Genomic DNA, 16,821 nt, shown 5'->3' with positions numbered 1-16,821 from the left:
AAACCACTATTGAAGATGGTGGCTCACTTTGTTTGGAACACGGATGCTTTCCATATGTCAAACTCTCCCCCAACATGCTCATACGGAGGTTACTGGATGTGGAGGTCACACTGCAGGATCACAAGTGCCGACAGGCAGGAGGAACCAGCAGGATGCACAAGTCTAGACCAAAAACCCACAGACATGTATTCCCAGGATGCCAGGTATAAGCCCAAGTCGATCATATCCAGGACTCGCAATGGTCGAGAGCCAATGTGTTCAGAGCAGCCCCTATAAAGAGAATCCTCTGCACTGGCCAAAAGTGGGATTTCAGCTTGCTGATTAAGAATCCAAGGTAAGACAGCAGTGAAATTATCCTCTGCAGGGTGCCCTCAACTGACTTTTGCAAGCCCGCTTTGTAGGAAGGTAGATCCCCGACTATGGTTGCCCCCAACTTTTTGCCTGGTGTTTTGCTGGTTTTCTGACTTAGTTGACCTGGGGCCCTGCTATTCAGGACCCCAGGCCCACTGCTCTCTCTGGTAAAATGGATTCCATGTACTCTAGGTACATATCCAATTGGATACTGAGTCACCTTATCAGTCCCTGTACAGTGTACCTTAGGTACCCAGGGCATAGGTGTACCCAGGGCCTACCAGGGGCTGCAGCATGTATTATGCCACCCCTGGCTGGCCATCCAAAACTGACACAACTGGCTGCTTGACAGCTGGGGCAAGGTGGTGTAATCACCCTTTGCTTTAGATATAGTATACCTATATCTAACCCTAAAAATGGACACACAGATCTCCTATCAGTCACTCCTATGGCAGGCCTTGACAATCCTGAAGGCAGAGTGCTTGGAATCGTGTGAGATGGTGCCCTGGCATGAGCTGGGCCTGTCTGCGGCTTTCGGGATCCATCCCTTAGCAGTTTCCATGATATCGCATACCATATACTCTTAAGTGCATTATAATCCTCGCGGTTATATGCCAACTCTGGTATCGCTTTATCAAAACATGTCGAGTAAGGTGTCATACGAATTGGAATACTAACCCCTCGCCAATTCTGGCGACGGGGTTAGCATTCCACCCTTCTAGAGGGACACGACATGTATGTAACCTGTGACCCCGGTTAAAGTCAGACATAGCCTTAGCTCCACAAAATGGATGCTGCCACCGAGACACAAGTCTGCCCTCCTGCTGCTGGGAGTCCTCCCAGAGCAGGAGGCAAGGACAAAGGGTTTCCTGTCAGGGGCGGTGCCAGCACCGTCCCAGACAGGATTTTGTGTATCCTAGGTAGGCAGGGCTTTAGAGGAAGGTGACTGCAAGTGGCACCCCGGTGCTCACTGTGCATAGGCCGGCTGGAACCAGTTCCAGGGGCACTCCAGCCCCTGGCCTGGGGAAAGCCCGCCAAAGGAGAGGGGTGTAACCACCCCCCTCCTAGTCCCACCCATAGGGCAGGACTTAGTCGCGTGCCAGCCCCCTTTTTCAGGATAAAGGTGGGAACTGGCCCCCTTCCAAATCAGATCATCTTTGAATCCTGAAACTACTTTCTGCAAGAAGGAACTCACAACTCTTCTCAAGATTTCTCCCTTGTGACTAAGGAGTAGTCACCCTGCAGCAGCAGGTACCAACCAAGTATCGCGGTTTGTTGCCAGTCTCTCCTTCGGATCAAGACTGCTCCAGCACTACGAGAACCGGCTTCCCTGGCACCTCTGACCTCAACCTACATCATCAGCCCAGCTGTGATCCGTGGGTGCGACGAGACCTCGAGGGACCGGCCATCTTCAGAACTGCACGACGCTTGTCCAGCACGACTCCCGAGTGACCCTCGACTGAGTGCTTTGGGGTAAGAGAAGCCCCGACCCTGAGCAGCTCCAGCACCGAAGTTCAGCCCCCCTGCATCCACGAGATCTGCGTGGGGCCCTTCTGCTCTTTGCTGCTCACCGCGTTGTCCAGGTCACTTGCCCGTTGGCTAGTGACCCCTTCACGACGCTCCACGACGACAACGACTGCTGGTCTGGTTGCTCCAGACTAGCCCTTGCTCCCCTCCAACAGAGGAGCACCCTGGACCCTCCTGGTCCACTCAAGACGCCATTTTAGGTCCACCGCGTGGGCCTTGCATTTGCCAAGACTTGTTGCCCAATCCTGGGTCCAGCGACGTCGACAGCAAGAACCTTCGTGGGACAGCTCGCACCTCCATCCTGGTCGCCGACAACGCCTCCTGGTCCGAGAGACTGCAGAGCCCAGCAGCGCCTACTCACCTGGTCAAGGTGACTTCGCCCGGTGCCACTCTGGTGCCCATCTAATCACTGGCTAGTGATTCAGAACTTGGTCCCCTCTGCTTTCAGGTCTTCCTCTTCCCTGATCCAGGCTTGGATCCCCACTAACTTTTCTTCACTGGCCGCCTGCCAGCAACTTCCACTTCAGGCTCCTGGTTCGTCAACGAGGGTTTCCGACGTGACTTCAACCCTATGCAGCCGCAGCCCCTGGGCTAGGTAAACCGAGTACTCCGGTGCTCCAGCATAGTCCAACACTCCTAGTGTTCGGATCCACTCTTGTTTTCGACCCACCTAGTCGGGTTCGCCCGAGAACAGTAACTTTGCAACTGCTAGCCTCCATAGACTTTTTCCCGCCTTACGCGTGAGAGTTCCCACTCTGCACACGACGTCCACAGGCCTCCTGCAACTAATCCCAGTGTTTAGAATTGTAGGCCTAGCGATTCCTGAGTCCAGAAAAGTATTACTTACCTGCTAGCAAGTTCGCATTCCACTTACTGTGTATATGGTTTTTCGTGCCCCTAGGGCATTTGTGTAAATTGTGCGACTTAAAGTATTTTCGTAAGAGTTTTGTTGTGTGCTTAGCTCCCTGACTCAAAGAGTTCAGGGTAGTCTTGTTATAAATAAATTTCTGTTTATTTTCATAACAACTTGTGTGGTGTCCTTTCACTTGGTGTTCAAGGGGTAATGTGATGGTAAAACAGCTGGCTTAACACGCCCTCTAGAGTCTTAGCCTTAGACTGCTCGTATCCATGCTACTAGGATAGCTGGTCTATAAGGTTGACTTACAACCAATCATCAATAAGGGTTGTTTGGACTGATACAAAGTGCTCACTAGAATAGTGAACATTATATATCAGGCCAACTTCTCACATGCTTTAAAAAGCCAATAGACAATTTTTGGACTACAAGAACTTCCAGCCTGCAGAGAGGAGCTGTGACCAATGCTATCACCTTCATGAACACCTTTGTGGAGGATATAAGGCTTACGTGCAGGAAGGTGAACTGGAAGTGCTCTAGTCCCACAACAAAGCAGAGAAAAATGCCTGGGGGAATGCAGGAAGGGCACATCAAAGTAGGAGTCCTGCAAATTCAAGACACCGTCCAATCCCTGGTGGCTAGAGAAGAGGAACTGGGCTAGAGTCAGAACTTTCAATTAGTCCTTCTGAAGAACAAGGTACTTACCTTCAGTAAATCTTTTATCTGAGCCTCAGATTCCTTACTGTGAGAAGTTAGCCTGGTATATGATGTTCACTATTTTAGTGAACACCCTGCACCAGTCCAAACAACCCTTATGGTGATGGCTGTAAGTCAACCTTATAGACCAGCTATCCTAGTGGTAGCATGGACAGAACAGTCTTAGGCTAAAAGACTCTTGAGGGCGTGTAAAGCCAGCTGTTTTACCATATGTAACACCTTGAATATCAAATGAAAGGACACCACACAGGATATATATAAAATATATGTGTATTTATTTACTAACACACTCCTCTGAACTCTTTATGTGAACAGAGTCAAAAGCACATAAGTTACTTAATCAGGATACGTTAGGTTGCACAATTTACGGTTAGGCCCTAGGGGCGAAGCAAACCATATACTAAGTAAGTGGTATAAGTACCACGTCACGAGAAAAGGAAAGGCCTAGGGCCTAGGGAATCATTGTGGCTACACTATCTGAACCTTAGTTTAGAAGTAGGAGGCCCCACAGGCAGCGCGTGCAGTGTCTTTACACACACGCGTGAGTCAATACACAGTCAAAGGAAACTTAGAAGTTAGATAAATAAGGATTTAGGACACTTCCGGTTTAGCTAGGAGGAAACAACTAAAAACCTAGACACTTGGATAGTCAATACCCTTGGGAGCACCGAAGTACTCGCGTTACCTCACCCACGGACGGCGGCTGCATAGGTGTGAAGATGTGTCGGGTTTCGTCGTTGAAGTCTATGGAGCCTGTGAAGAAAGATGCTGCAGGCGACCATGAGAAAGATGTCCGGGTGGATCGAGGGTAAAGAGGACCTGAAAGCAGAGGGGACAAAGTCTGGGTCACTAGCCAGTGACCGGGTGGAACCAGGAAGGAACCAGACGACGTCGAGGAGCAATCAGGTGCTGTCGTGAAGCTGGTCTCTTCAGCACCGTGGACCAGGAGGCGTCGAGGACGACCAGGTGCTGGAGGCGAGCTGTTCCACGAAGGTTCTCGCAGATGGAGGGGTCGACTGCCGGATTGGAGTCAACAAGCCTTGGCAAAGGCAACCCACGCAGGATTCAAAGAAGGCTTCTGGTGCAGACCAGCAAGGTCTGAGGTGCCTCACCTTTGTAGGGAGGCAAGGCTCAGTCTGGAGCAATCAGACCAGCGACGTGATTCAAAAGGATTGTCGTCACAGAGGCTACTAGCCAACGGGCCAGCAACCGGACAACGTGTCGAGCAGAACACAAGCAGAAGGGCCCCACGCAGAACTCGTGGAGTGTGGAGGGCTGATCTTCGGTGCAGGTGGAGCTCAGATTCGGGGCATCTCAATCCTCAGTGCACAGCTTTGAGGATACCTCAGGAGCTGCACAGTTAGCAAGTTGCAGGCTTTTCAAGATGTCCGGTCCCACGTGTCTCGTCACCTCCACGGATCTCAGCTATGCTGCAGTCGTGAAGAGAGGGTCAGATAGGTCTGGAAGTCTGGGTCTTGTCAGGCTCTGTGCTCGGGTTCCGGCGGGAATGTCGACAAAGCAAGCCGTTGATTTGCTGGATGGTGCCTGGTTGCCCAGGGTGGTCACTCCTTGGCCACAAGGGAGATTCTTCAGTCTTCAGCTTCAGCAGAACGTCGAAGGTCCAGAGTTTCGTTTCAAGTTTCAGATCTAAAGTCCAAGGACACAGCTCTTACCTTTATACAGCTAAAAGGGGCTGGATCAGTTCCTAGGTCCCTCCTATGGGTGGGACCAGGAAGGGGGGTGCCTCCTGGTCCACGTGGCTGCAGAGTCAAGCGTCCACTCTTCACCTGATCGCAACGACAGCACCTGGTTCCTTCCTGGTTCCACACCGGTCACTGGCTAGTGACTTTGAACACGGTCCCCTCTGCTTTCAGGTCCTCTTCTTCACCGATCCACCATTGGATCGCACCGGACATCTTCCTCCTGGTCGCCTGCAGCATCTTTTCTTTCAGGCTCCATTGACTTCAACGCAAGAACCCGACACACTTTGGCACCTATGCACCCGCAGCCCGTGGGTGAGGTAACGAGAGCATTTCGGTGCTCAAGGGTAGTCTAACTGTCCTAGTGTCCAATTCCACAGTCGTTGTTGTCCTAACTAGTCAGGATTGTCCGTACTCACCTTTTAACTTGAACTGTACTGTCCATAGACGTTGTTACGCATCTCGTGTGTGAGTTCACACTCTGCACACGCGTTCCGTGGGCCTCCTATTACTTACCTGAAGTTAGTATAGCGTGGTCCCATCGATCCTACAGCCTCTGGACAGCTCCATTCCTTTTATCGACTTTCACATTCCACTTACTTAGTATATGGTTTGTCGTGCCCCTAGGGCACCATTGTAATTTTGTGCAACTTGTAGTGTTTTTCGTAAGAGATTGTCATGTGCTTAGCCCTCTGACCTCATAAAGAGTTCAGAGGTGTTGTTATTAATAAATATACTGTTTATTTTCATAACAACCTGTGTGGTGTCCTTTCATCTGGTATTCAAGGGGTTATATTGTGGTAAAACAGCTGGCTTCACATGCCAAAAGAGTTTAGCCTAAGACTGCTTTATCCATGCTACCATTAGGATAGCTGGTCTATAAGGTTGACTTACAACCAATCACCATAAGGGTTGTTTGGACTGATACAAGGTGATCACTAGAACTAGTGAGCATCATATATCAGGCCAACTTCTCACACACGGTCGTAAGACGTGTGGCTCTGTTGTCAGTCCAAAAGGGAGGATCACAAACTGATAGTGTTGGGATTTCATCATTGTACTTCAAATAGTGACTCTGGGTAGGTAGAATCTGAAGAAGACAATACCTGGCTCAAGAACAGCATCAGGTTCAAGATGCAAACCAGATGGGCTCCCCCTCCTTCTTGCACCAAGAAGTAAAGGGAGTAAAGGAACCAGCTGGCGCTGGTTTAGGTTTGGTGGGCATCATCATTTAAGTAGTGAAGATCGGGCCAAAGATTCTTCACAGACAGCGACGGTACCCAAGCCAGTTTTGATTTATGCTTAGGCGGCTGAGCTCTTAGAGGCATGGCAAAAGGATAAGAGCCAGAAAGCCTGCAGGACCAAATCTCTCCAAACCTGCGCCCTTCCTGGTCCCAAGAGGTGAATGAAAAGCATTTGGATTTTTGCTCGATCACTAAGAGATTGATGATTTGGCTATCCCAATAGCTGTATAAAACTGCCTGATCCAGCTTTCAATCAACAACTTGGTTCCTGCTCTCCTGCAGTTGTCAGCAATGTCATACTTTACTCCTGGTAGGTACTTTGACCACAGTCTAATTATTAGTTTTGTAGGCCATGGTGCAATGCCCTTCACTTATCTTAACAAAGGGTGTGAATGGCTTCTGCCAGTTTTCAGGATGTAGAACATAGATGTCATGTGTTGTATCACCATGGACAGTGGTCGTTTCTGAGGATTAAACTGTTTCACGCACATCTGACTGTTTTGAGTTGAATAACACTGATTTACAACAGATAGAACTCTGGTTGATGGGAAATCTGAGCCTCCCAGTGACAAATCAATGACCTCACTGATGCATGAAGTCAGACAATGGAAACGCATACTAGCTATCAAATAGTTTTCAAACCATTTCGGGGGTGCTTTATGCAGTTCTTCATCTGGATGTCATCTTGACAATCTCCAGGAACTTAGGCAGGGTGTTCATCCTGAGTCAGCACATCAGAACCATGATGATGCAGGATGGTAAAATTCCACAGAAGTGCAACTCACAATTGTCAGTGTCACTACCTTGGCACAGAAAGTAAACAGCATGTTAGAGAGCCTTCCTCTGAAAGGTATTTCTGGTTACACACAGTAAACGTTTTCATTAGTCTTTTTATAAAAAGAAAAAAAAGTAAGTCTTTCCATTGGTCCAGAGGTAGTACTGGAGTCTTCACTTGAAAGATACAAATCGCAAACCAGGAAAGCAGAGATTTTCAAATAAACAATGACCGCAGAGACTTCGCCTGATTCCTGGGCAGTAACACATAGTAAGAATATGAGGAGGGGGTTAAAAGATAGGTGTCACAGCAGGGCAAAAGTGAGCTGAACTGACTAGGAGGAATTTCCAGCTTGCTCTGGAGGAAAGTTTAAATGTCAGTTGATTCGATAAAAGACCCAATGCTGGCGAATAGGATATTTTGTGCTGAATATGGGTGCTCAGTATCTTAACGTATTTGTATTTTGTTGCAAGTTTCATTTGTGTGCTTTAGTTGATTGATCACTGTTCTTACTCTTGATATAGTAATCCTAAGTTATCTCTTGATAAAGTAATCCTGAGTTATTTTTTAAGTGCTGTTCATAATATATTAAAAAGAAATTGGCTGAAGACACTGATCCACATTTAAACCGTGTTGTACCTAAATTCAACCTTCTGACCACCTGCTTTGAACTAGTCTTGGACTGTTCGACCAAGTTACTCAAGGAGTAAACTTTCTAGTGCAGATCTAGCCCTTCGAATTCTACTCCTTGTAAAAAATCTGCAATCTTACATTCCATCGCATTGAGCTCTCCTTATGACAGCAAGGATGCAGGAAGATGAGAAGTAAATACATTGGTGCAAAAGAAAAGCGAAGTGCTGTAGTCCTTAGCCATAGAATATTTCTCTCTAACTCACTTTAGTCCCTCATCCCTGCACATGTCCATAAATTGTATGTACATCTATTGTAAGGTGATGCAACCACAGTAAGACGAATGCCAGTACAATCCATCTAAAGACACAAACCAAAAAATTATGCAGCAGTGTGCAAGCCTCCTTACCTGGAGACATAGATGCTGGGTTAAATGCTCTGGGAGGAAATGCAAGCTGGGTACCGGGGACATAAGTGATTCTGTCCATGGGAGGAGTGCTTGTTCCTCCGGGATGAGGCACTAGAATAGTGGGAGGCATATTGGTCAGGTCAATAATCCCTGTTAGAAAACAGAACATTTTTATTTATTTTTTTCTTAAGCTGATATAAAGCATATCCACATTGAGATCACAAATAAAATATTCAAGGCATAAATTATTCAACAAGTTCACTCGAGTTCTCCTTGCACCAGTGCATCAAAGGTGAAGTACGAGTTACTTACCTTCGGTAACAATGTATCTGGTAGAGACGTGTCTAGCCGCAGATTCTTTAACTTCGAATTATCCCAGGCGTCAGACTGGAGCTGGAATTTTTTTGCAGCCACACCTCTGCACGCCGGGGGACAGCGCCACATGACCCCGCCCTGACGTCATCCACAGACGTAACGTCAGAGAGGTCATATAAGTCCTTCCTGGCGCGCTGACGTCAGTTTTCTTCGGAGAAACCTTTCCGCGGCACAACGCAGAGTGTGCGAAGGAGGAAAAAATCTTTAAAATAAAGAAGTCGGATGGTGCAAAACACCATCATAAAAGACAGTATCAGACACCGTCTACATACAAATTAAGAAGTAAAGGCAGAGCATCGCTCTGAGAGACAAAAACCCCACAAAGCGTGTACCCTGCCCAGAGGCTGAATAACAAGGGAAGCATATCTCGACAGACAAAAGGCCGACTGTTATTACAACGTAGAACTGTGCCGGCCAACAAGGGCGGAGCACAGGTCGAACAACAATCTACTGCGAGAAGGCATGAAAAAATGGCACTTCCCCTATAGTAATGGAAGGCCGAAGCACAGCCCAGCAGACTCCAAAGAAGACGACTGTAGAGGAGACAAGAGTCCTGTGTCGATGGAGAAGGCGGGAGGGAGGGAAGGCAACAGGAAGAAGAATTTCCTGGTGAAGGAGAATCAAAAATCACCACTCTACAGGAAAAGAAGCCACCTGGAGGGAGGCAGCTGCATATGGCAATTCCTAAAAGGGTCGCATCAATGTGAGCACCCTGGATGAAAACCAATGCCAACTGAAAGGAGGCAAAGTGGAGAAGCCCACCTGGCAAGGTCCTCACAGAACGGGGAAGATAGGTGGGCGTTAAGGAGTCTGCAGCTAGACAACGTCTCTACCACATACATCGTTACCGAAGGTAAGTAACTTGTACATCTGATAGAGACATCTAGCCGCAAATTCCTTAACTTAGAATAAATACCACAGTCATACCTCAAGGGGAAGATTGGTCTGCAACAGAACAACAGAAAGTGCCCGAAGCACTGATCTGGCAACAGAGTGACGGACTATGGGGAAAGCTGTGGTGGTGCAGCCAGTCAGCAACCCAAGCAGCTCGGAGAGCAAAAGACAACGGGAGACAAGGTATCACAAGACTGCCAGAATGGTGCGACACCATACCCGTGTAAGTATGAGATGTAGAAACGGCACTAGCCATATCCCAGAACAGAAGAGAGAGTTCATAACGAAGGGAGGAAGAAGGACTACTCTCAGAGCTCAATGGTGCACTAAGTTGACACCAATCAAAGCTAGAGGACCACATGGAGAGACGTAACCAGAGCCTACCAGGCTAGCCCATGCAAGGGAGGCCAGAGAGGCGGCATCCAGGAAGCGAAGGACAAGAGGCAGGAATTAAGCAACATCTCAGAAGTACAGGCGGGAACAAAAGACACGCCAAGCGCACAACGAGTCACAAAAAGGGCGACAGGGACGGACAGTACCACGTTGAAGCACGCCGAGGCAGACCACAAGGAGAAAATGCACAGAGCAGACAGCCACGGACACAACAAGGTGGGTTATCTGATATGTTTACGGGACTGACCAACAAGGCAGTTTGAAGGTCAAGGGGAGAACTCACCCACGAGAGACAGGGACGCAGGGCGCAACACCTGGGACGACCTGCATCAGAGGAGCGGTCTCGCAGGCACAGCAGACAGATTAGGGTGACACCCAAAGGAAAAAGACACACCCAAAGGGAGTGGCATCAGAGGCACCGAAGGTGCCAATAGGAACTGTGAAGAAGAACAGGCATAGCTGTTGAGAAGAACCTCAAATCGCCAGACCACCACCTCCGACCCGGAGTGGAAATGCACCCCCCCCGCAGAAGAGAGGGACTGTTTAGTACATGAACTCCAAGAAAAGAGCATCCAGAAGCGGAGGTCCACCCCAGGGAGCGGAATGCTAGGAACCCTCATTGGCGAAGATGCAGGAAAAGGCACTGAAGAAATAAACACCAACGTGCAGAACGAGGGCAAGCTTGAGTACAAGGCACTCAACTGCTTCCTGAAAAACTGAGATATAGGACCAGACCTCGCAGAAGCCAAGAGAGGTGATATATCTATCAAAAGGGGCAAGCCACGACCACGCAGCTGAGGGCGCTGTAGGAAGAACCCGCCTAGTGCACCCGTGACAGGAGGTAGCCACATTTTGAAGCATGTTGAAATACACTGAAAACCTCTCTAAGAGGAGATTGGGGCATACATGCAACACTCAAGCAAGGCAAGACCCATGGCTTATAGGAGACCATGACAAAAGGCACAACACTGAACAGCTTCCAATGGTAAAATAATTGGGTCAGTAGACGTAGAGAACCCAAAGGGACCTCCACCCCCCAAAAAAACAGGGGAACACCTCTTAGGGTAAACCACAGTCACAGGACAGAAAACAAACAACCTGAAGAACACCGCCACAGTAGGCTTACTGACAGCCCAAAAAAGCATAGTTCAACTGGGGGACACTAAATGAAAGGGTAACCACCCCAAAAATGAGAATTTGAGTACAGACCTATGGAGGAGGGCGAAGGACCACAAGGAGGCGATGAACAGCCGAATCGGCATGGGCATCAAACAAAAGGACACCATCAAAGGATAGGTCAACAAGGCGTTCCTGGATATTCTCCGGAAAGACACCATCCCGCAATCAAGCATGGTGGCGTAGTGCAACCGAACCAGCCATAGCTCAGCCTAAGGAATCCGCGGTATCCAGGGCTGAGCGGATAGTAAATTCCGCCAGATCACGGCCTTCACGGATAAGATGGAGGATGTCAACACAAGCACCCTCAGAGGCGGAAGATAGAAGAGACTCGACATTGACCCAAAGTGCAGAAGTAGCCCGAGCCAAGACACACACTGTATTGAGTGAGCGAAGAGCTGCGCTAGTGGAGGCGAAAATATTACGACCCCATGACTCCAGCCATCTGGACTTCCGGGAGGGAGGAAGCAGCAGCTGAGGCAAGGAAGGGAAAGAAGCTTGCAGAACAAACCCCTGAATGTCTGGGTGAACAAATAAGCAAACTGGATCGTTTGGAGCAGGGCGGTGGCGGTGCATGATAGAATGAGCCACCGGATCACCCAATGCCGGCCGAGCCCAGGTGCCCAAAAGGGCATCATAAAGGGAAGCTTTGAAAGGATGAGGCGGCTCTACATTCCCTGAACCGTGGTGGATGACATACAATAGAGGGTCAACATGTAAGGGGACTGAGGGGGGCTGCATATTAAAAATGCGGGTGGCCAAGGAAACAACTCTTATAAACGCCGCACCAGCCTCGATAGCCCTCTGAGGAGGGGTCAGTAACTCATCCGTAGGTGAGGGCTGTATACTGAGCCTCCCACTCCAAGGGGGTTGTCCAATGAACGGAGGATGAGACCAATGTCCAAATGAAGGAAGCCCCATTGACAAATGAGGGTCCTGATGGGGCTCATGGGAAGACAGGGAGTCCGCCGGGGCCATAAATTCCAAGTTGGGGGGGGGGGGAAGAGGCAAGGACGACTCTGCCTCGTTCAGCGCCGACTCTGCCACGTCCAGCGCCGACTCTGCCTCGTCCAGCGCCAACTCTGCCTCGTCCAGCGCCAACTCTGCCTCGTCCAGCGCCAACTCTGCCTCGTCCAGCGCCGACTCTGCCTCGCCCAGCCTTTCGGCTCGCCTGTCCCGGTCGGAGTCGTCACAGCACTCGGCCTCCTCTTCGGTGGCAGGTCCCGCGCGACTCTGCCTCGTCAAGCGCCGACTCTGCCTCGTCCATGACATGCTCCGGTTCTGAAGAAAGGAATGGTGCCGTAGCAGAGAGGCAAGTCTACGGCACCGGACCGGTGCCAACTCAGCCTCAACCACAGCAGGCTCAGAGTCCGCAGTAAGGAATGGAGCCGCAGCCAGGGAGGCAAGCCTACGGCGCTAAACCGATGCCTACTCGTCCTCCGAAAAGGCAGCCGCCTGTCCAGAAGGCCGAGGTGGGCTTGGAGCCAAGCTGCGAGCACCAGCAACCACCTGCTGTGCCAAAGGAAGCTCCACAGGTCTATGCAGCACAGTAGGGGTGCTATGGGTCGAAGAGGGGGACCCAGCGGGCCGTGCCCGGACGACACCATATTTCCATCATCCCTAGAGGCAAGAGGCTCAGTCGGCGCTGGGGGCAAATCCACCGGCAAGTCCACCAAAGACCCTGCACATAGCGGAGGATGCAAAGACGCCCCAGGGAGAGGAGAGGACCCAAGGGAGGCCTGCAGGGCCGCGGCATAGGCCGCCATCTGAGTCGGAGTTGCCCCTGTGCTAGGAAAAGGCTGATAGGCGAGGGACGACTCCCGGGGGCGCACGTCCAGAGTAATCCGGCAACTAGGCCCCCAACAACCGAAGGAAAGGAGGTCAAGGACTGCTGCGACATGCGCCGTGACTTACTAGGAAGGGGCAAGCGATGCACAAGGGAACTAGACGGCGACTGACGCCGCAAATGGAACCCACTTCCACGGGACCTGCCACCAAAGAGGAGGCCGAGTGCCGTGACGACTCCGACCGGGACAGGCGAGCCGAAAGTAGCTTCATCCAGCGCTCCCGCCGGGACTTCGGCTTGAGGTGTTAGCAGGCATCGCAATACATCAAGTCGTGGTGTTCGCCCAGACATCACATGTAGATAAGGTGTGGGTACGTCACGTACATTTGCCGCGAACAGGAGGCACATGTTTTAAAGCATGAAGGCATCGCACACTGTTTCAGACGTGAAGCGTTAAAGGGGGCCTGAAACAGGCCAGAGGAACAGCTTACTCCGTATACGCGTTGCACGCGGAAAAGAAGGAAAAACTGACGTCAACGCGCTGGGAGGGACTTATATGACCACGCGGACGTCACGTCCGAGGACGACGTCAGGGCGGGGTCATGTGGCACCGTCCCCGGCGCACAGCGGTGCTGCTGCAAAAATATTCTGGATCCAGTCTGACGCCTGGGGATAATTCTAAGTTAAGGAATCAGCGGCTAGATGTCTCCATCAGATTGTATGTGCAAGAGATTCAACAGAAGATTTAAGTGCACGCCTGCTGAAAAAGCTGTGCCAACACATCCGTGACTTGGTTGTACGACCTAATTGTGTAATACACTTACCAACCCCTTAAGGTCCAGCAGCTTTTGTCTGTAAAACCCTTAGCTCAACCCTGGGTAGCTGTGGCACTGAGCAGCAAGGCTTACAAGGAGGAACAAGTATAACACATTTTAACAGCATCAAAACAATTCAAGTAGAAATCCAACACTAATTTATGATAGACTGTATTTTTATCCGAATTTAGACGCTATACCGAAAAAGATCCATTGGTGGGTTCCGAGATACTGATTTTACAAGCAATAATAAATCAAACAAATTTCACTCAACCATGAACAAGCCTTGGCAAAGTCAACGAAATGGACACTAAGAAACTATTTCAAAGAACACTTAGGTAAGTGCCCAAGTGTTAGAAGAACTTGGGGTGAGAAACTATGGCAGAGAGCTAGCAAAGAGTACCTCTGTGCAGCAGGACAGTCCTTCTAACACTGTCTAGATCGGAGGTCTGGGTGCCAGGAGTGCCCCCTTTAGGCTTGGAAAGTGCCCTCAGGACAGGATGCGTTTAGTAGCCAATGAGCTACCAGGTTACCACACATCTGGAGGCCACTTCCTGTGGAGAGTGTCATCTGGCTATCCCAGGATGAACCATTGTGCCCACCCCCAAGATGGCGAGATCCCTCTTTTGGTGTTCAGGCCTCCATAACCCACCTCTGGGGTGTGGCTATTTCAGGGCTACACGCCCATGGGGGACACCTGTTAGGCAACTGGTTTCTACTCTCTGCCTCCCGTGCTAGCCAGTCTACCTCAACAATGGAGCAGCCTTCCCCCCTGGTGTTACACATCTGCCCTTCAGAGGTAGCATCACCTTTGAAGCCTGTCTTTTGGGTCTAACACCCAAGTGGCTTCCTGCAGGATGGCTGTCACGCCTCCCTGGCCTGCAATCCCTCACTGTTCTCCTTCACAAGAGTGACTGGCACGTCTCTCCAGGAGGGCAGAAAGCTGTCTCCTGGAGCAGGCTCCATGTGTGCACAGGAAGGCACAAGAGTTTTAAAGCTAACTAAGTGCACACTGCAAGAGGTTACATTAATTACGACTTGATACACAAGTCAGGCTTAATGTAACAAGTTGATAGATGGATACCTTGGAGTTTCCACTTTGGTTGCACCACTCAGGAATTAGTACAACTGAAGGGTCAGCGTGTAACCCTGTACTCACCAATTGGGCGACCAAGTCTTTCCATAGTAAATTGGCAGTTTTGCATGTTTTGATGTCAGGATATGCAAAATACATATCCTGCCTGTGTTATACGTTGCACCTTGCTTTTAAGGTTCGGTAGGAATGCAAGATGGGTGACAAATACATGTCCAGGGGAAATGCTGGCTCTCTCATTGCTTTCAATGGCTAAGTTGGACTAGCAGTGAACGACTGCTGAACCAGTCTGCAGTGGTGGATTGAGGAGGGCTTGTTTTACTTGGGGGACCTCTTGGATGGGGTACCCTCTCTAACTTACATAACCTGGGTACCATTTACCAGGGATCTACAACTAAGTTAGCCATTTCCAATTGGGTATAACCAATTCGACATACACTTAGAGTCAGGGTACTGAGGACTGATTAGCAGGCCTCCGTGCACTCAGAGTTGAAAAACCCAGCAGCATCAGTTAAAAAACGAATCAGTGACCATACAAAAAGAGAAGTTCTCTTACACATTTTTTCTAGTGAAATTGCCAATCTGCAAGTCCACTGGAGGTAATTCATGGTTTTACTGTTATTCATCAAGAGAGTTAGGCTCTGCTGACAGGGCCACATCCAAGAGGAACCCACAGCCTAAGTGGGGACAGCTAGTGCCACCTAACGCACAAGTTACTTACCTTCAGTAAAAATATATCTGTAAGAAACATTAGCAGTGATAGATTCCTTACCTTAGCGTCTTCGAGGCTCATGACAAGCTCAGCTCATCATGAGCCGTGGAGCGCTCAGGTGCAGGGAGAATTCTCCTCCTGTGCTGAGCATTCCACGGGAGGTAATGCACCTGTGAAGAGCTGAGCTCGTCATGAGCACAGGAGCGCCGTGCCTCATGACGAGCTCAGCTCGTCATGAGCATACGACGCTGTGCTCGCCCCCCTCCCCCCAGCACAGCGGGGGAATAACCCCCGCAGCGAAGGGGTTAGAATTACCCCCAGGCGTCAGACTGGATCCGTAAAGTTTTCGTCAGCAGTACGCCTGCGCATCGGTAGGAGTCGTCGTGCGGCTGCGCATGCGTTGTTGACATCGTTGTCGCCGAGATGACGTAGCTGGAGCTACTTAGACGCTCCCATGCACGCTGACGTCAGTTCTGTACACGACTTTCCGGACCAGGAACGCAGAGCCTTGCAAGAAACTAACCACTGGTGCCATGAAACCAGGGCCCTGAAAGGGATTACCTTAACCCTAGAAATCAGTTCGCAGAACGGGCAGGGTGGGTGGGGCTATAAGGAATCTATCACTACTAATGTTTCTTACAGATATATTGTTACCTAAGGTAAGTAACTTGTGCATCTGAAAGAAAAACATAGTGATAGATTCCTTACCTTAGAATAGATACCCCAGCAATACCAACCCCGGTGGTGGGTCTGCGAACCAAGATCACACTAGGAAGTCCAGGAGAACAGAATGGCCAAAGAAGCCGTCTCTCCGGACTTGGCTGTCCATTCAGTAGTGCTTGGTAAACGTGTGCCGCGAGGCCCACGAAGCTGCCTGACAGATGTCATGCAAGGGAACTCCCCGTCCCAAAGCAGTAGTGGCTGCCGTCGCCCTGGTAGAATGGGCGCGTGGCCTCACTGGAGGCTCATTTTTAGCCCAAGAATAACAAGCCTTAATGCACAGAACGACCCACCGAGAGATGGTCTGCTTGTGCACAGCCCAACCTTTCTTGGCGCCCACGTAGCCAACAAAGAGCTGGTCATCCACCCAGAACTGTTGTGTGCGGTTGAGGTACAACGAGAGCGCACATTTTGGGTCCAGACGGTGGAGCCTCTCCTCCTCTTTTGAGGGATGCGGAGCGGAAAGAAGGTGGGCAAAGTGATGGTCTGCCTGACGTGAAAGGCAGTGAAAAACTTTGCCAGAAAAGATGGACGATTCCTTAGAACACCTTTGTCCAGATGGACAGAGAGAAAAGGATGTTTAGAGGAAAGAGCCTGGAGCTCACTCGCTCTTCTGACAGAGGTGATAGCCACCAGGAAAGCTGTCTT

At 50.0% G+C, this 16,821-nt stretch overlaps 1 protein-coding gene across 15 annotated transcripts in view; it reads right to left on the bottom strand.

Annotated features, from left to right (window-relative positions):
* Nucleotides 1–16,821, bottom strand: part of NCOR1 (nuclear receptor corepressor 1) — a 1,934,049-nt gene that overhangs the window by 394,021 nt on the left and 1,523,207 nt on the right. For 13 of the 15 annotated variants that reach the window (XM_078679968.1, XM_078679976.1, XM_078679969.1 and 10 more), the window contains one exon: nucleotides 8,210–8,359. In XM_078679968.1, coding sequence (XP_078536094.1) covers nucleotides 8,210–8,359 — 150 coding nt within the window. The remainder of the gene's footprint in view (nucleotides 1–8,209; nucleotides 8,360–16,821) is intronic. The other 2 variants (XM_078679970.1, XM_078679983.1) reach the window with 1 other exon arrangement.

Source organism: Lissotriton helveticus, chromosome 3_1 (assembly GCF_964261635.1).
Source record: "Lissotriton helveticus chromosome 3_1, aLisHel1.1, whole genome shotgun sequence".
In the NCBI taxonomy this organism is placed as follows: domain Eukaryota; kingdom Metazoa; phylum Chordata; class Amphibia; order Caudata; family Salamandridae; genus Lissotriton; species Lissotriton helveticus.
This window is presented reverse-complemented; position numbering and strand designations above follow the sequence as displayed.